Below are 18290 nucleotides of genomic sequence, written 5' to 3'. Positions count from 1 at the left end.
GCACACGGTGTACCCTGACCCCGCTGATCTGTACAATAAACCCATAATAGCCTTTTGTCTCCCTAAGGAGAACACACCGGCAACCTGGGCCACTTACGGGAAACCAGGAGCAGGTCCACGCAGCGTTGGGTCACCGCGAGAGCAGAGGGGGCTGGAGAGGAAAATAATAACTCATCTATGAGGCCGAAAGCACCAACATCTAAACAAACATATATGTGCACCTGTCACAAGCGCTCGAAGGGACTACCGTGTTCATATCCACTGTGTCAGATAGCAGTTGTCAGGCTTGACCGGTCTGATCTCCTCAACATCTCATTACTGTCCTTATGAAAAGCTCTTATGGGCCGCACTTGATCTCCAAATATGAGTTCTGAAGATGAGTTGTTGTTTTCCCCTTTTTTTCCCCGCTCCCGCTCTCACTACTCGGCCTCCTTTATTAGCAGCTAAGCTCTTTACACTTGTAGCATATTGCAGTAGGTTATAGGACTAAGCTTTATTGTCCTACATTATTGAAAATCTAGGCTCTGAGATCCAGCCCCAAGAGGTCAAGCTTTGTCTGAAGGCTGCCTCTCATTTCTCCTCCGACAAAAGCTAACACTGAGGGAGGGTGAGGAAGATTGAGCTGGTAATATACTTAAATCCATCTTGGTTGACTTAGCACAAACTTCGACCCGTCCCCACGGCTCCTCCTGAGCTGAGGTAATTCCTTTATAACTTACAGGAGCAGAAACTATGACTTATGAATACACGGCCACTCTTATAAGTCTCTTGTAGGAGAAGCTTGTTTTATGAGCTGGAGGAAGTCATATCTGGGAGAAGAGTCGCTGATGTCAAAATGAGTATTAAAACTTGCTGTCTGAGGGGGAATAGCTGATACAAGTCTTTGCTCCTCATGGAAAAAGCATCAATATGTGGTGCAGGTGTTCTTCTTATTAATCGGGGTCCTTATTGAGAAAATAAAACTTCATTAAGTACGTTAAGGGTGGGTTATATGAAGTGTACCAATAAAAATAAGGCATGCATTGTAAAACTTAATGTTTTGATTTCAATAAAACACCAGGGATATTTCAAATGAAATAAACGGAGAAACAGATGTATGGTGGTACCAAATATTTAAAAGCTGGATTCTAAACACTACTGACTTGCTCAAGTGCCCCTAGAAGAAAAACGGAATGGGACACTGCCATCTTGTGTGCGCTTTTGGGAACAGCATGTATTGATTTTTTTAAAGAGCCTGAAAAAAAAAAAAAAAAAAAAAAAAAAACACACAAAAGCTTTAATCAAATTAGATTTTATGCAAAATATTCTGGATTGGTTTATAAAGGATACAAAATAGGTTAAAATCAGTGAATACACTGAAATGTCTTCTACAAAGGAAAACAAAACAAAAGACAAATCTATTTGGGATAAGAACAACACAGTGACAATATATCTACTAAAATGAACCTGACATAGATTTCTGGACATTTAACTACCAAACTGAATGCAACTGAAATGTGAAACCACAAACATTCTTAAAAATAAAATCTACATGTGAAATGACATTTAATCCTGAAAGTGATTTAATAATTACATTTTTTAGAAATATAGTATAAAAGAGATTATTTGTGCATATAGTTTCACAGAGTTTGCTAACATTGCATTTACAGCAGTAATTCCTTCTTGAAAATCAAGACCATGCAACACTGAAAAATGGACAGTGCAAAAATCTCAAAACACTTCACTAAAAGTGTGATCTAAACCATCATTCATGGCCTTTTCTTTTTTTTTACCACCGGAGTGTTCTTGGTAAAGTAAACCTCACTGCTACGAAACAATAATAGGTACTACTGTAGTTAGGTGAGGCCAGTTGGAAAATGCATGGAAGGCACAAAGCATGCGGGAAAAAACCCACACGGTACGGATAAACTGCAGATTGCTTCTCTGCATCGGCCGTTTATTCAGTCGATTCATTTTCTCCAGGAGTCATCGGCAATGCTGATCAATATCTCTTGATGTGGTTTATATGGCCCTGTCAGAGACAGAGAGAGAGAAAAACATTGATGTGACACAGGTCAACTTCACTCAACACTCCATGCATTGTATGTATAATGTTCATTAACCCTACGCAAATTGATATTCATATATGCTGACTGTTCCCGTGTCGTAGTGGTTAGATCAGCTGGTAGGTACTCTGGCCTGCGGGAAAACCGTTCAAAATGTGCATTTCTTTCTCGTCATGAATAAATATTGATTTGTAGGAAGTACAACATTTCCAAAGGCAATCATATTGCTTGTATCAACGCCGTCCGGTGAAAGTGCTGAGGGTAGATTAATTTGATGAATGTGTCATATTATAAAAAGTGACATGTTATCCACACACACACTTTTGACATGAAAGAAGAGGGGAATATTATTGGGAACCCACAAAGAAGAATACCAAATCTTACTTACAGGTTCACCTGCCATACACCTGGGGCAATACTGTCCTGCTCCGCGTCCTGGGGTGGGTAACACCTGCTGACAAACCCAAACACATCAAAGATAAAAATACAATGAAATAAATCAAATAATCACCATTATATGTCTCAATTTCCGTTTCAAAATTAAATGGGTTTATGATTAAAACAAGAACGAATATTTGCAAGTGGGCTCAGAAAAATCACTTTAATTCAAAAAGAGAAACAAGTTTTCATTCCACAGTGACAGATGCTTGCTCTTGTTTTAAGCATAACTCACTTTATTTGGTTCAAATTTTGATTTCAGTTTGTTTAGATAACAGAAAGATTTTCTGCTCCTTTTAAAGGCCATCATTTGTGAATTTTAAGACCTTTTAAGACTCACAGAATCTCTGAAAGTTACACTTAATAGGAGACTTTAGGAGTTTAAAAAGTTTCTTCAGCACCAGTATTTTGGGTTCCACCCAAGAAAATTATATACACAATAAAACAAACAAACAAAAACAAACAAAACATTACTTTTTTTATGAACAACAATCATTATTTATAGTATTTTATTTTACTTTTGCCTCTTTTTTTATTTTATTTTTTAGTACACTTGAGAGTACAGTGAATTAAACATAAATGTTATTTGTATTATATGTATTGTTATTTTTGTGACCTACGAACAGTAAATCTTATTATTATTGCCATTTGACTGTCCTGAAATAACACCTTATTTCCAAAATATTTCCAGTCACTTCAGTAAATGCAAAAGAAACAAAGACAAAAACAAACAAACACTGCCAGAGACGGTGCAATAAAACAGACTGCTTAATAGACCGTGACCTTTAACCCCTGCATTCCTCATGCTCCATAAACACAAGAACACCAGATAAGAGCAATATACATGTTCAACACAACACTGTAAACAACAGAGACAGGAAGAAGAGAGACAGTGTGAGCCCTAGTCAAATAAATAAATCATAATTCCTTGACAAATACAACAGCCACATTCTACCCAACTGAGAACTGTATGTCAGAAAAGATCTAACTAGTTTTATGTGCATTTGGAATCCTTTAAGAAGAAGAAAAATCCCCACTAGGATTTTGGACTGGATTGTATACCATGCCGGGGACGCTGGCGCTGTGTCCATTTTGAGGGCTGTGATTTTGGGCATCCCACGTGTCCATCTGGGTTTCCATCACCGCACCGTATTCAACCCGGCCACAACCTCCCAGACCATTACACAGCCTTTTCTGTGAAGTTCAGAAGATTAACATGCATTAAACTATTTATAGCTTGATTATGTAAGAAGCAAATGTGGCTGTCATGCCATGGTGCACTCTGTTTCTATAAATCATAACAGCTATTTTCAGTGATGATCAGGTGGGTTTATATACATGCACTAATAATAACTCAGAACTCTTTTTGTAAAGGGCAACAGCCTGTGCAGATGCCACAGAAGGTCAAGCAAATACTATCAAAAGCAAACATACTGATGCATATTTAGCATGTTTAAAGCATGCATCAGGATATAGTAAATAAAATTAAGTCCTCTTACCGACTGGTTGTGCCCCTGCTCCAGCTCTCCACTGTGTCTTCTCTTATTCTGCATGGGACTTATGCAATCCATTGGTTATTTTACAGTACTGAAGCCAGTATTTTACAGTATTGATCTTTAATTCTTTAACACTTGATGAATGAACACTCCCATATGGAGCAATATGGAAATTTAAAAACTCATTGTATTAAGCAGTCAAAGGCGGGCTCTTTAATTCATCGACCACTGAGGTATCTGTACAAGTATTATGAAAATAAAACAAAAGGATAATAATTCCAAACCAAACAAAACAAAGCCGCAGTATTCCCGTGCGACTCTTCATGCGCTGCTTTTATTCCGTATTTTAAATTCCTGTATCGTTCAAGATGAGTGACATACAGTTTTCCCAACCAATCGGTGAACAGTACGGACTAACGAAGGCGGGGTTACGTCAAATAGAGCATTCTTATTCGACGAGAGACCACTTAGAGCGAACCAATGTAATTTAAAGAAATAGTTCACCTTAAAATAAAAATATAATTTGCTCTCAATCTCACCCTTATTGTACTTTCCCCCACACTTATTGGGACTAAGAAGTTACAAAATGACACAAAACTATCATAAGAATAGACCATGTGTGATTTTGTGCAATAATTGTTAGCAATAAAAATAATATTCAAACGAAAGAGACTTATTCAGGTTATTTGTTGCTACACACTGTAATATTCACCTCTGAAAGATGGAAGGAAGCGGAAATGGTGGCTTAAAACGTAATAAGTTGTGTGTATAATTCAAATGCTTAAATGTTAAAACAACGTCTGGGTTCGATGTTATCCTATATTGTTTAGTAATGCTTTGCTTCAGTACAGTGTCCTGATGGGGAGGGGGGTTCAATGATCGCTTAGTAATGTCTGACAAAATGGCGAACCTCACCGAAGCGACATCACTGCAGCAGTTTGAGGAATTGTTAAAAAATAACAGCAAGTAAGCGAAAAATTCATCATTTGTCAAGTCTGTCACGAACAACAATTGATTTCGAACATATATTTAACTGATGTAACACATATGCACGGGAATAAAACGTGTATAGACTTCGTTTCGATCGAATAGACTGAAATAACCGATGGCCTGTTCGGATAAACTCAAATAAATGTGATGCAAATCTGTATCAATGAATCATATCTGGATGACATGCTTTTGGCAGATTGTTTTAATACTTTTATTTGTTTTAATACTTTTAATATACTCTTATTATTATGAATATTAATGGTCTTTCCTCATAATCAGACCTCTTTAGTGAGTGCCCCTCATGTCAAAACTGAACTTGAATGAGAATTTGACATTTTTTTCCAGCAAATAGTATGACTTGATAACATTCACAGGCCTTACTTTTCCTTTACTAGTCTACATCAACAGCCGTCCCAGGATGCTTCCACACTTTCAGTTTGGTTCTTCATTGAATTCTGGGAGAGCCTGTTTATCTGGTATCATTGCAGAGAAGACTTTATAGAGTTATTAATAGACAAATGATTAGATAATTAAATGATTCACTGTTTGATGTAGTGCAGTGTAGTGTTTATAATCTGGGCTGGTCTCAGGAAAGGAGTATGTTCAAACCTTAAAATGTATTTATTTATTTACAACAAGCAAAAAAAAAAAAAAAAAAACAGTAAACTTGCTATTATTTGCACTACTGTCTGTTCATCCAGAAACACTGAATAATCCATTTCCACACTGAAATATTTTCTATGCACTTTACTGACCATTGCACTAGTGTAAACGATGTTCATATGTTCATAGTTTCTGCCTATAGTGTACATACACTTTCACATATTCCATCTGTATAGAATGTTCATAGTACACCTATCTGTATATCTTTGTACAGTATTTAAAATCTGTAAATTATGTCCATAATACTTATCTGTATAGTTATTGTACATATTGTAGACCTTGTATATTCTGTACTTACTGCTTATTGCACTTCTGGTTAGATGCTAACTGCATTTCGTTGCCTTGTACCTTACATGTGCAGTGACAATAAAGTTGAATCTAATCTAATCTAAAAGTGTTTAAACATGAAGTCTCATCTTTATGTGAAGCACAACCCAAAAATGCTTCTAATATGTCTGCTTTAAGGCACTTTGGATAAAAGCATACGCTTAAAGACAGTTTAGAAGTTATTTTTGAGTGTGTGTTTCTCCAAGACAGTCCTCCCTAACTCTGGATCTCAGAGTCTGTGATCTAAAGCTCATCAGTCCTGCTCTGTCTTGTTCAGGTCCCTCACCGTCGTCCATTTCCATGCGCCATGGGCTCCACAGTGTTCGCAGATGAACGATGTGATGGCAGAGTTAGCCAAAGAGCACAAACACACCATGTTTGTGAAGGTAGGAGGACCACTGCCCCTCACAGCAATACTGGAAATCATTTCACCGATAACATTCATAATTAATTTGTGCAAAATGTGCATAAATATCACTGAGATGTAGTTTCTGTATCACAAGCAGAATTTGTTGAAAAGAAAGCTTGTTTCCAAAGAAGTTTCCCAAAGAATCCAGTAGCCCCAAATCACACCAGTGCCTGCCCAGAAATTTACATATCTGGCTGCTAAAACCAACTGTGTTTTGAATATAATGTTTTGTTTCTCATTGCAAAGTAATTATTATTATTATTATTATTATTATTATCTTATTCCATGGATATCTGGGCAGTTTGCAGAAAGGCAAAGGACAGAATTCTTTGAATGAAATTAAAATGGAAATATATATATATATCATATATATATATATATATATATATATATATATATATATAGTGCTGTCAAACGATTAATCACATCCAAAATAAAAGTTTTTGTTTACATAATATATGTATGTATTCTATGTATATTTATTATGTATATATAAATACGCGCACATGCATGTATATTTTTCAGAACAATATGTTTACATATTAAATATATTTATTTGTAATGTAAATATAGACGTGTAAATATTTTCAAAATATATACTGTATGTGTGTATTTACAGTATATATACATAATAAATATACACAGAACACACACATATATTATGCAAGCAAAAACTTTATTTTGGATGCGATTAATAATTTGACAGCACTAATATATGTCTATATATATGTGTGTGTTTGTGTGTGTGTTTAAACAACAAAAGTAGTTTATTTTAACAATTAAATATGCTCAGATAATAATATTTAAGGTCTATTTTTATGGGAACCTCTATGACGTAGTGCATGCATAAATGACTAGAATTAAATAATAATTAGTAATAAACTGCACATCACCACCAAATAATCTTATTATAACAACATTAATAATATTTTTTTATTAAATTTTTTTTTTTTTATTAAAGTTTTCCTTTTTATGGAATATTGCAGTATTTATTATAAATATTTCCAATCCAATGATCTAATCAATTATAGATGGACAAAATGAAATCCCATACTACATTTTTTTTTTCTTTTTTTTTCCCGATTTGAGAAACCATTTTACTTGTATATATGTTGTAAATTCTGGAAAAGTGGAAGACAATATTGTGACTTTGCCTTTGACTTTTTTTTTTCTTCAGAAATTAGTTTTTTTTAAAAATTTTTCTGCAGTTATTTGGTGTTTTGATCCTTATACAAACTTAAAAATGATTTACTATTGTTTTTTTTTTTTAAATTAAATTCTTTCTCTTATCCCAAATGAATGCAGTGAAATATCTATGTGTAAGCCATTCCTAAAAAGTGTACAGTACTGTGGCACAGTCCAAAAAAATTCTGTTTGTTTGATCGTTTAAACCAGCCAACATGCCAGTAATGACTCTCTGTTCGATGGCATGTTGTGTTAGAGATACCTGTTTAAAAATGGCCATTATTCTTGTAAATGTTCCTGTGTGCACTGGGCTCTAAATGATAGTGTTATGGCTCTAGCTCCAGTAACACAGATCCAGCTGCTCTCCTGCCTCTGCTCCGGCTCCCAGTGGAGCGCACTGAAATGCCTCAGGCTCTGAATGACTTTACCTTCCTCATGGCCTTAAACCAGCAGAGAGAAATTGTTCCTTGTGTTAAGGGTTAATACTGCCTTTCATTACACAGTCAGCAGAGCAGAAGAGAAGCAACAATTGCCCTTTTATAATCTATGTGAAATTAATTGTGTTGAATTCCTTAGAATAAAATTGGATCGTTTTTCTTTGTTTTTAATAGTGATTTTTTTTTTGTTTTTAGTTCTTTTAAGAAATTCATTTTTATGTACAGTTTATGTGTCCACAAAACAAATTTGAATCATTTAATCATTATCAGAAGTGAATTCAACATGAAGTGTGTCCCAACGTTTGACATGTTATAGCTGAGGCAGTGCACTTTAGATTTGTAGTGTTAGTTTTCAATTTCATGTGAAATGTTTTTTTTTTGTGTGTGTCTTAAATGAGGTTTTTACAGCCAGATAAACTGTCAGCCCACATGTTATGTTTGACATGTTGATGTTTTATTAATGTGAATTATAAAGAATCATTAGTACAGTAGTTCTCTCTGTGTGTTTTTAGCTGGAGGCAGAGGCAGTCCCGGAGGTTTCTGAGAAGTATGAGATCACTTCAGTTCCCACCTTCCTCTTATTCAAGGTAAAACTTCCTCATTTGACTTCAGCTATGCTCAGATTTACCTAAAATTATGCTAAAAATGTTTTTTACATAATAAAGGCAATGTTTTCACTTTTTAGACAGTGGGAGGTTAGTTCAATCACAAATAGGAAAAAAAAAAAATAAATATATAAATATATATATATATATATATGATTTAAACCTTTTAAAAGTTTGGGGCAGATGAAGTTTTTTTAAATGTTTTTTTGAAAGAACTTTCCTGTGCTCACAAAAACTGAGTTTATTTGTTCAAAAATACAGTGAAACTGTAATATTGTGAAATAATATTACCACAGTTAATTTTTTTCTATTTGAAAATATTTTAAAATTTAATTTATTCATGTAAAGCAAAGCTGAATTTTCCGCATCATTACTCCCGTCTTCAGTGTCACATGATCCTTCAGAAATCATTCTTATGCTGATTTGCTGCTAAGGAAACATTTCTTCTTCTTCTTAATTTTTAAAACAGTAGTGCTACTTAATATTTTCTGAAAACCTTTTTTTTTTTTTTTTTGACAAGTAGAAGGTTAGAAAAGAACACCACTGAAGTTTAAATATTTTGATCATTTAATGCAGTTGGATTAATGGTGTATATATATTTTTTTTTTTCATTTAAAATTTATTTCATTTTATTGCTCTGGTTTCCTTGAAGAATGTTACGTTCAATAGATGATAAACTTTCTACAGCATTATTGGCATAATTGTAATTACCACAAACATAATTGGACTCTCTGAGGTTTTATAAATGTGAAGCATATTTCAGGAGAAGTACTTGCATGAATTATTTAGTTAAGCATTTACTTGTTTGTTTTATTAATTTTAATTTTTTACTATTTTACTCAGAAATAAACCTTGTTACAGAAGTAACATTCAAACAGAAAACTTGAAACATGAAATGGCTTTCACAAAACATTCAAAGTGACTTATGTACAAATGAAAGTATTTTGTATATAAAAATGGTGACTTATCATTTGAATTTGATCGGATTGTGAATGTTAGGTTATAATATCATTGGTTAGTATTAGTTTTCCCCGCCCACACAGCTTTAATTACATCACAGAAAAAGTTGTTTCAGAGGCGGAGAAAGTTAAAACATTTGAAAAAAAGATTGCAAAAATAAAAACGTACTTTGTTTTAGAATAATATGCACCAGCAAAATGTATTAAAAAAGTAATTGAGTCCGTTTCATTTCCCATTTTCTTCTTTTTATATAGTATGAAGTTCACTACTACACTGTGTTCTTTATGTTTGCGTAAAGCATGCTGATCTATGCCAGACTGCGTTTTTCTGTACACACAGCTTTTATTTATGTTAGGTGTGTTGCGATAGTGTTTTGCGTTTATTTAGCAGAGGGAGGCGAGGTTAGAAAAACGGAGCCTGTTGGGAAGGTTGAGTTTAACGATCAAGTAATGTGAGCTGCAAAATCTCCTCATGTTAGAATCAAGCAACTGAGAAATAATCGGAGGTTAAACAAACACACGGCTTGGCAAGACTTTCCCTCTCTTGGCATAACATGTCAAAGAAGCAGGAGAGCCCGCGGCCTGTTTTCTCTCTCTCCCTGCAAACAATCTAAACAAACTGGCAAGCATCCTAAAAAATTAATGCTGTTTTTTTCCTCCCTCTCAATCTATCACTGCTCACTCTTGTGAGTGTTTTTTATTTATTTATTTGTTTACTGACAACCCTTAGGGCGGTGAGAAGATTGACAGGTTGGATGGTGCGCATGCCCCTGAGCTGACCAATAAGGTGCAGCGGCTGGGGTCCGGTGGGGGCGGGGCTGCCAGGGCGGGGGACGTCCCTAAAGAGGATCTCAACGAGAGACTGAAGAGGCTGATCAACGCCGCACCCTGCATGCTCTTCATGAAGGGATCGCCCCAGGAGCCTCGCTGTGGTAAACACACACGTATACACTCGCTCGCATAAATTAACACAGGGTCAGCGGGTTAGTTAGAGCAACCGCTGGCGATGGAGTGAGACAAATCAAGGTTGCATGAACGGGATGGAGAGAGAAGCGCATTACGTCTGTCTTAAGTGTGAAGGACGTATGCATGGATAAGCCACTACATTCCATGTTCCATTCAAAGTTTGACCCAAAGTTTCAGTCTGTATAAATAGATCCCATTACAATCAACGCAGACAGCAACAGGTCAGGGGGAAAAAAAGTTCAGTTTTAGTGGAAAAGTGGCTAAAGATGCCGTGGCACAATGCAGCATGCATTTAGTTACTTTTTTGTCATCTTGCAATTTGCATCGCTAGTTTCACAACTTTATGCATGTTTTGTTCTGTGTGTATGGCAGGGACGTATTTATTTATTTTGAAAAGACCAGCTGAAATTTTAAGTTAATATTTTAATAATTTAATGCACATTTGCATGTTCATGGTTCTCTGATGTTATTTAATGGTCACATGACGTGCATGTTAAACAAAATAAAATATAAAATTTACATTCAAAGTGACTTACATTCAAGGTATACATTTTATGAGTTCATTCATTCCCTGGGAATCGTTGTTAACGCCATGCTCTTGTTGAGCTGCACCACATTTATTCATTTATTGAAATTTTAATAATTTTTATTAATTAATTAGTAGCTTTGCTGTACCTTAAAAGCACTGTTTTGGAAGTTTAGTTGGGTAAACCTCTATAGCGGTGAACGGAAACTACAACAAATGTAATTGTGTTCTCATTCTGTCTAATAGCAGTAGAAAAGATCCAGCCGTTGCATTAGAAACACGCACTCAGTGGAACTAGTTTTCTTTAAATTAATGCACAATACAAAGTGTAGTGTTATAAATGTACACTCATTTCCTTTGAAACGAAAATGTAGAAAACGTTGCTTGATTTATGATGTTAATAACTGAAACGCATCATCACGGTGTGTGAAAACAGTCTGTATTTCCTTGAAATTCACTAAAATTGAAAAGAGACATTCTGTTGACAAGGCTGCTGGTAGATTTCAAAGCTGACACAAGGGTGAACAACCACTTTTGTTAATCAAACATTTGTTGATATGCAGTCGCTCCAAAAAAGGAACATGTTCTGCTTTTGTAAGTCAAAGTTATACTTATTAAATCCTGACAGTGACAGCTTAATAATCACTTAATAGTGTTTTAGTCTTTAGTTTGTTTAACTTTAGGCTGTCAGCTTGATCTTGTTTATTTCTGTTTGATTCGCTGATTTTCTGGCATCCTTTTTTCTTCCAACTAACACAAAAATGTGTGGTTCTGCGTTGGAAAACATCCTCGTATTAATTTCACCCATTCAAAACAAAATACTTTTGATAGTTCAAAGTGCATATTTCGTCATGGACTGAGGCGCAGTTTAGCGCTTGACGTTTTGGCTGTGTAAAGAGGAAGGTCTGGGGGAAGGCTGGCGTTTGCCATCCTGAGATCAAAATAAAAACGATATTGAACTGTAATCTCAAACGTGATGTTGGGCTTTCAACGGCTGCCAGCTCCTCCAGCTCTGCTTTATTAATAGAAGATCCTCAGAGTTTACCCCGATTCGTCTCTGAGCCCGGAACCTGTTGCTCGGCGCCGTTGATGTTATTTGAAGCCGCGCTAGGTGTCAGTGGGTCGGTCCGGCTCGGAGATATTATAATGCTGAAGCTTATTGATGTTCTCATTCGCTTGGCTGATATCCAAATCAAGAAATAATGCACAGAGAGCGAGCCATGCCTGTCGGTGGCATGCATTGGGTTCTAAACCTAAATGCGCTCTTTTGTTCCAATACGAGCGTCGAGCCAAATGATCAAGTCTTCCGCTAACTCTAAAGCGGTTATGCATGTCAAATTAAAAGGTTAAGGGTCCGAGTATCAATTCAGATCTCTCAGCCTTTCTCGCTCTGAGTGGGTTGTCCTTCAAAAGAGGAACGAGGCTGTAACATGGCCCCTCTCCTGGAGCGGAGTCGGCCAGAGCGAGCGGTCTTCGGCCCCTGTAGGTGCAGGCATAGAGGGGGAAAGAACTCGGCAATCAATGCAGCATGTCTGGTGGAGTTCGCCCGGAGCCAGAGAAAGCAGCTGCCCGCCTGTTTGCCCGCTCTGATAGAGTCGAGCTAATATACCAGCAAATGCATAAGCACAAGTGAGGCGCCTGGAGCTGTTTTATAATGAATTCCCTCATGAGCCACACAAGATGAAAATGGGTGTTTTACTGCAGGGGCTACACAGACTCTACACATCACCCCGCGCATCTTTCTCTCTTTCTCTCCTGATCTTGTTTCTTTCTCTCGCTCACTCCTCCTTCTTGTGCGCCGTTTCTCTTGCTTCTTGTTCTCTTTGTCTCCTCCCATCTAATATCTCTCTCTCTGTCTTTTATCTGCTTTCATTTTTGGCTGGTAGTCATCCATATATACAGAACTGCTATTTAAAATTCAGAAATCAGGAAATTTTGTTCCAGCTTTCAGTTGTGTTGCCCAACATTGTGTAGTATCTATAAATGGACAAATGAGTAATTATGATTGCAGATTTTACTTGAAATTTTACTCACTGTGTGACTAAAAACATACAAAAAAGAAACAACTTTTGTTGTCAGTGTAGCAGGGTGATTCAACTAAAACTAAAACCATAAAAAATCTTACTTGGAAAATATTAAAATATATATATGTATATATAAAAACTTTTATTTCAGATACTTGCCAAGACAAAAATTTCATAGTAATTTAGATACTTAACATGATGTACTTTCTATAATAATAAGTTTAATAATAATAAATAATAATAATAATAATAATAATAATAATAAAAACTAATAATAGAGAATAATAATAATAACATAATGGACAAAAAAGCACAACTCTAACAGAGAAAAAAAATGATATTAAAATAAAAAATATCAGCACAACAGTTATGAACTAAATATATATATATATGTCTATTTATTTAAAAAAATTATTATTATATATATATATATATATATATATATATATATATATATATATATATATATATATCAAACTTTAAAACAAGTGCAAGCTAACATCAAGTAGACTAATTAAAAAAAAATGCAAAGATAAATGACACTTTCTGTTGTTGTAGTGACATTAAAAATGTGAATAGGCATACTTTATACCTATAATTTAAAAATCAAAATCAAAATAAACAAAGAACAAAATAAAAAAAACCAAATAGTTTATAATAAAATACATTTGTTGTGATTGTATTGACATTAAATATATAATATCATTTTAAAAATCAAAAGCCAATAAAAAATTAAAAACCAAAAAAAAGCACACAAACAAACAAAAGATTTAATACTCTAAAATAAGTGCAAGCTAGTAAAAAGCACACAAACACAATAAACAGAGTTACTACTGTAATGGTATTCTTTTTATACTTCAACACATTTTTGTTGCATTATTTGCAGGTTTTAGTCGTCAAATTGTTCAGATTTTGAAGGACCACAATGTACAGTACAGCAGTTTTGACATTCTCTCGGATGAAGAGGTCAGACAGGGACTCAAGACCTACTCCAACTGGCCCACTTATCCGCAGGTCTACGTCAGTGGAGAACTCCTTGGAGGACTGGACATCATAAAGGTACGAAATACAAGAAGAAACTTTAACAATATTGATCGGGTTCAATACATAGCAAGGTTTTTTTTTTGTTTTTTTTTTTATAGATATTTCCCTATTTTTCCAAACACAGATTTCTTCATCTCTTGATGTGGTGCATTTTATCTCATGCATAATATCTTGAGAATTCATGTTTCCGGACTTATTCTAACGGTGTGTGTGTTCTCAGCTAGCTGTTATTAGCTGTATGTTGCTCTACATTCCCAGCGAGCTCATACTGCTTAAAGCAAACAGAGTGCTCCTGCTGAGAGAGGAGGGCTGGATTAGCCAGCGTCCATCCTCTTTCCCCTCTCTCTCTTCTCTCAAGCATCTTAGAGGCCCTTCCTCATTAAGATAGTGAATTTACCTTTACAGAGAGGTAAAATATCTCAGGAGGGAGCTGTTAGTTATGAAAGGAGAGTGTGTATGTGTGAGTCGAGTTCAAAGCGAGTTGGGATTCAGAGATATTTTATATCCTCCACAGGAGCTGGTTGAATCGGGAGAACTTGAGAATACTTTCCCCAAGACCGTCTCACTGGAAAACAGGTAAAGACAGATACACGCTCGCTCAGATGCCCTCTTTGTACGACTGGACTTGTTTAAACATTCTCTCTTCTGACAGGCTGAAATCTCTAATCAATAAATCACCCGTCATGCTCTTCATGAAAGGCAATAAAGAGGTGAGTGAACTTAAATACTCTTTTTCTCTCTCAGTTTAAACGAGTGAGGAGAAAGCAGGGGATGTTAAGGCATAAATCACCCAAAAAATTCTGTTTTATTTATTCAGCCACATGTTATTACAAATCCATATGCTGTTGTTATTTTTTCTTTAACTTCATAGTGACCATGTCTGTCTTGCTGCAAACACATATATATATATATATTTGAAGTCAGCTTTGTTTGTAAAGAACAGACCCAATTTTAAGGAGTTGGTTTGCAGTAGCATGGGTCAGCTAGCTGGTAGATGCTTTAACTACACCATTCAGCTGACAAAAAGCATTCTTTCTACATTGAAAGCCGTCCAAAAATAAAAATATTTTGATCTAAATTAAACATTTATTTTATTTGCATTTATTTAGCAAATATCATAAATTTTTATGATTATTATTCAGTGTTATTTTAGTTTTATGTACTTGTATAGTTTTTATTAATATTTTATTTTAATATTTTGGGTCAGCTTTTATTATATTAATTGAGTTTTCATTTGTATATTTATTTTTTTAGTTTTATCGTGGTGATTTTAGTGCTTCACCTAGTTGCCAAAGCGACATTTATTTTTTCACCTGATAATAATAACAACACTGTTATTGTTATTAGAGTAATTTAATATTAATTTTAAAATGATTAAAATAAAATAATTTATTTTAAACCATTATAAAGTAACACTGCATGAACATTTTGTTAAATTTCTTCATTTGTTTTTACCCTGAAGATAACATTTTTTTTTAATCATTTAATTGTTTCATAGCATATGTATTGATAAAATATTATTTTAGAACATTATGAAGTAATATTGCTGTGCAAAAGTATGCCTTTGTGTTCCACTGAAGAAGAAAAAGGTCATGCGGTTTTAAAATGACATTTAAAGTGAGTAAATAATTACAGAAAGATCTGTTTTGAGTGAACTTTTTTTCTTTAACGTACAGTAAAAGAAACCATGCAGTGGTAAAGCGGTTCTGGAAATCGATGTCAGGTGGCTCCGGCACTGATAGAGCTGCGTTCTCTTTCTTTAATGGAGGAGAAAGACCCCTCACCTCTCTCCTCATAACTGTATTGATCTTTAACACTCGCACATGAAAGACATTCTTTGCAGTAGTTTAAAGTCTTTCCCCACGAGACCTCTCTCTTCTCTCGTCTGACTGGCTTCTCTCTGTGTCTCTCTTGTTCTGTTACCTCCTCTTTCTCCCTTAGTTATTGAGACGCACTTCAGAATATCTTTTGTAGATGGTTATAGTTGTAAGTTTCTAAATGGAAGTTTGGTTCTGTGCTGGATTGGGCCCAGAGGAGCCGCTCGTATCTTATGTACTCTGTTCTTTGAGCCTCTCCAGTAGTCTGTGTGTGTTTTGGTGGAGTTAAAAACTTGCTTCCTCTGACTGGCTTTCAAGCGCAGGGTTTTGTTTCACTGCAGCCTTTCATGATGTGAAAGATGTTCTAGCGTTTTCATCCTCTTAACTCGTGTCTTTGTGAATACTCAGGCTGCCAAATGTGGATTCAGCCGTCAGATACTTGAAATAATGAACAGCGCGGGGTGAGAGACTTTCACGATTCCAGAATCTACACATACAGTGTCATTTAACTAAGACTGGAAGCTCTTTTTGGAGTGAATTATGAATTACTGAAAGACTAAATGTATGTTATTAAAGTAACATGTTTTTTGCTTACATTTCAGAGTTGAGTACGAAACGTTTGACATATTGGGAGATGAAGAGGTGAGAGTTCCTTCAGTTTTAAGTTTATGTTTCCATTTTTGGTTGTCTTGCCAGAGCAACTTCAAGAAAGACTGTGTTCCAAAACCTAGTGAGCTTCTTACAAACTGAGAACTGAATAATTAAATAACAATAAGCAATTATGTTTAGAATACAATTTTATTTTTACTATATGAATGTCCCTAAATAAATTGTCAGTTTTTGTGTGTTTAGCCAAAATGAGTTGTGCACTTCTGATTGTTTCCACAGGTTAGACAAGGACTCAAGACGTACTCCAACTGGCCGACGTTCCCACAGCTGTATGTTAAAGGGGAACTAATCGGAGGCCTGGACATAGTCAAGGTGAAATGCATTAAAGTGTTTAACATGAATCCTCTTACTAAGATGATAAAGAAAAACATTTTTGAATTAGGCACTACAAACAGCATTGCATTTATAATGCTTCATTTGCAACGAATGTAAATAATTCTAGACTTCAGGAAAATAGTAATTATGGCGTTTTTTCAGATTGCTTTCATTGGTATAGAGATTTAAAGAGCAGATCTAAATCAGATATACACTGCTATTCAAAAGTTTTGGGTCGATACATTTTTTTAAATGTTTTTTAAAAAACATGCTCAGCAAGGTTGCATTTATTTGATCAAAATTACAGTAAAACAATAGTGTTTTCTATTTAAATATTTATTAAAATGTAATTTATTCTTATGATGGCAAAGCTGAATTTTCAGCAGCCAGGGTTTAAAAGTGTTGAAAACTAATTTCTTCTAGGTTCTGCTACCTAGTATTTCTGTGGAAACCATTATGCAAGATATTTTGATGAATAGAAAGTTCAATAAATCCTCATTTATTTGAAATGGGAAACTTTTGTAACGTTATATGTGGCTTTACTGTCACTTGTGATCAATATTATGCATCCTTGCTGATAAAAAAAAAAAAAAAAACACCCCAAACAATTGAATGGCAGTATAAGAGTTATATCATCTGCCTGTAGAGATGTACTGCAGTTGGGGTTTTACTCCAGCAGAGGGCAGGTGCAGCTCTTTAATTAACAGGCAATATGAAGAGAGCCAGTGCTGTCAGAACCATCTCTGAACCTGAATGAATTGTAGTTGATGAACTGTGAAGGTGTTTCATAATGGATGGGAAATGTTTATATTGTTAAACAGGAGCTGAAAGAGAATGGTGAGCTGGCATCTGTGTTGAAAGGAGAAAACTAAACTACTCCAGCACTGAAGAACATGTGGATCACATTGCTGAGATGCCTGTAACCTGCACAGTTAACCTCAGGAATGGAGTACACGATTAGACTTATTTCCATCCAATTTAGTGTTTTATTAGAAAATTGCTAAATTTCAAAATCATTGTTGAACCTCTGCTGTAAATCCAATAAAGCCAATTCTGTGTTCTGTTTTTGTTGCACTGACATATTTTAGATCTTGCTTATACCTGGTACTTACATCCGTCTTTGGTGACCTGATTACAAGTGGTCAACCGAGATTTAAAATGTACACCGGGTCTTGACACGTGTCTTAAATATGGCTGTTGTGACCACAAATTTTTGCCAAATCAAATACTTTTAGAATGAGTATGTCCATTCCATTGCAACCAATTTCAATAAAAGTGGCATTGGGTAAAATCCAATAATGATGCTATATGTATGGGCATTTTCTTATTTAATTGCAAGTAATTTATTGTTTACTCAATGACAGGTTAGTTGGGT

The 18290-nt window shown here is 35.1% G+C and overlaps 2 protein-coding genes across 3 annotated transcripts; one reads left to right on the top strand and one right to left on the bottom strand.

Annotated features, from left to right (window-relative positions):
- Positions 1 to 1275: 1275 nt before the first annotated feature.
- si:ch211-221j21.3 (uncharacterized protein C10orf143 homolog) lies at positions 1276 to 4347 on the bottom strand. 2 transcript variants are annotated; one of them, XM_042735973.1, is made up of 4 exons: positions 3983 to 4347; positions 3546 to 3677; positions 2434 to 2496; positions 1276 to 2011 (listed from the first exon to the last, which is right to left on the bottom strand). In XM_042735973.1, exons 1-4 carry the CDS (start codon positions 4052 to 4054, stop codon positions 1982 to 1984), a joined length of 297 nt encoding a protein of 98 aa, XP_042591907.1. In that variant the 5' UTR covers positions 4055 to 4347; the 3' UTR covers positions 1276 to 1981. The 2 variants fall into 2 exon arrangements, with proteins under 2 accessions (XP_042591907.1, XP_042591906.1); XM_042735972.1 differs by having other exon boundaries at positions 2434 to 2499; positions 3983 to 4342.
- Positions 4348 to 4796: 449 nt separating this feature from the next.
- glrx3 (glutaredoxin 3) lies at positions 4797 to 18222 on the top strand. The gene is made up of 11 exons (XM_042735971.1): positions 4797 to 4945; positions 6237 to 6345; positions 8503 to 8577; positions 10285 to 10486; positions 13957 to 14129; positions 14629 to 14690; positions 14767 to 14824; positions 16340 to 16392; positions 16534 to 16573; positions 16820 to 16912; positions 17737 to 18222. The coding sequence occupies exons 1-11, from the start codon at positions 4869 to 4871 to the stop codon at positions 17785 to 17787; spliced, it is 993 nt and encodes a 330-aa protein (XP_042591905.1). The 5' UTR covers positions 4797 to 4868; the 3' UTR covers positions 17788 to 18222.
- Positions 18223 to 18290: the final 68 nt, after the last annotated feature.

Source organism: Cyprinus carpio, chromosome B12 (assembly GCF_018340385.1).
Source record: "Cyprinus carpio isolate SPL01 chromosome B12, ASM1834038v1, whole genome shotgun sequence".
In the NCBI taxonomy this organism is placed as follows: Eukaryota; Metazoa; Chordata; class Actinopteri; order Cypriniformes; family Cyprinidae; genus Cyprinus; species Cyprinus carpio.
This window is presented reverse-complemented; position numbering and strand designations above follow the sequence as displayed.

Excerpts from the sequence above, each read along its gene's own strand:
- glrx3 (XM_042735971.1), top strand. The coding sequence starts at position 4,869 with ATGTCTGACAAAATGGCGAACCTCACCGAAGCGACATCACTGCAGCAG. Across the intron at positions 8,578-10,284 it reads CCACCTTCCTCTTATTCAAG|GGCGGTGAGAAGATTGACAG; the intron begins GTAAAACTTCCT and ends GACAACCCTTAG. Across the intron at positions 14,691-14,766 it reads ACCGTCTCACTGGAAAACAG|GCTGAAATCTCTAATCAATA; the intron begins GTAAAGACAGAT and ends CTCTTCTGACAG.
- si:ch211-221j21.3 (XM_042735972.1), bottom strand. The coding sequence starts at position 4,054 with ATGGATTGCATAAGTCCCATGCAGAATAAGAGAAGACACAGTGGAGAG. Across the intron at positions 3,678-3,982 it reads AGCAGGGGCACAACCAGTCG|AAAAGGCTGTGTAATGGTCT; the intron begins GTAAGAGGACTT and ends TGAACTTCACAG. Across the intron at positions 2,012-2,433 it reads GGTGTATGGCAGGTGAACCT|GGCCATATAAACCACATCAA; the intron begins GTAAGTAAGATT and ends TGTCTCTGACAG.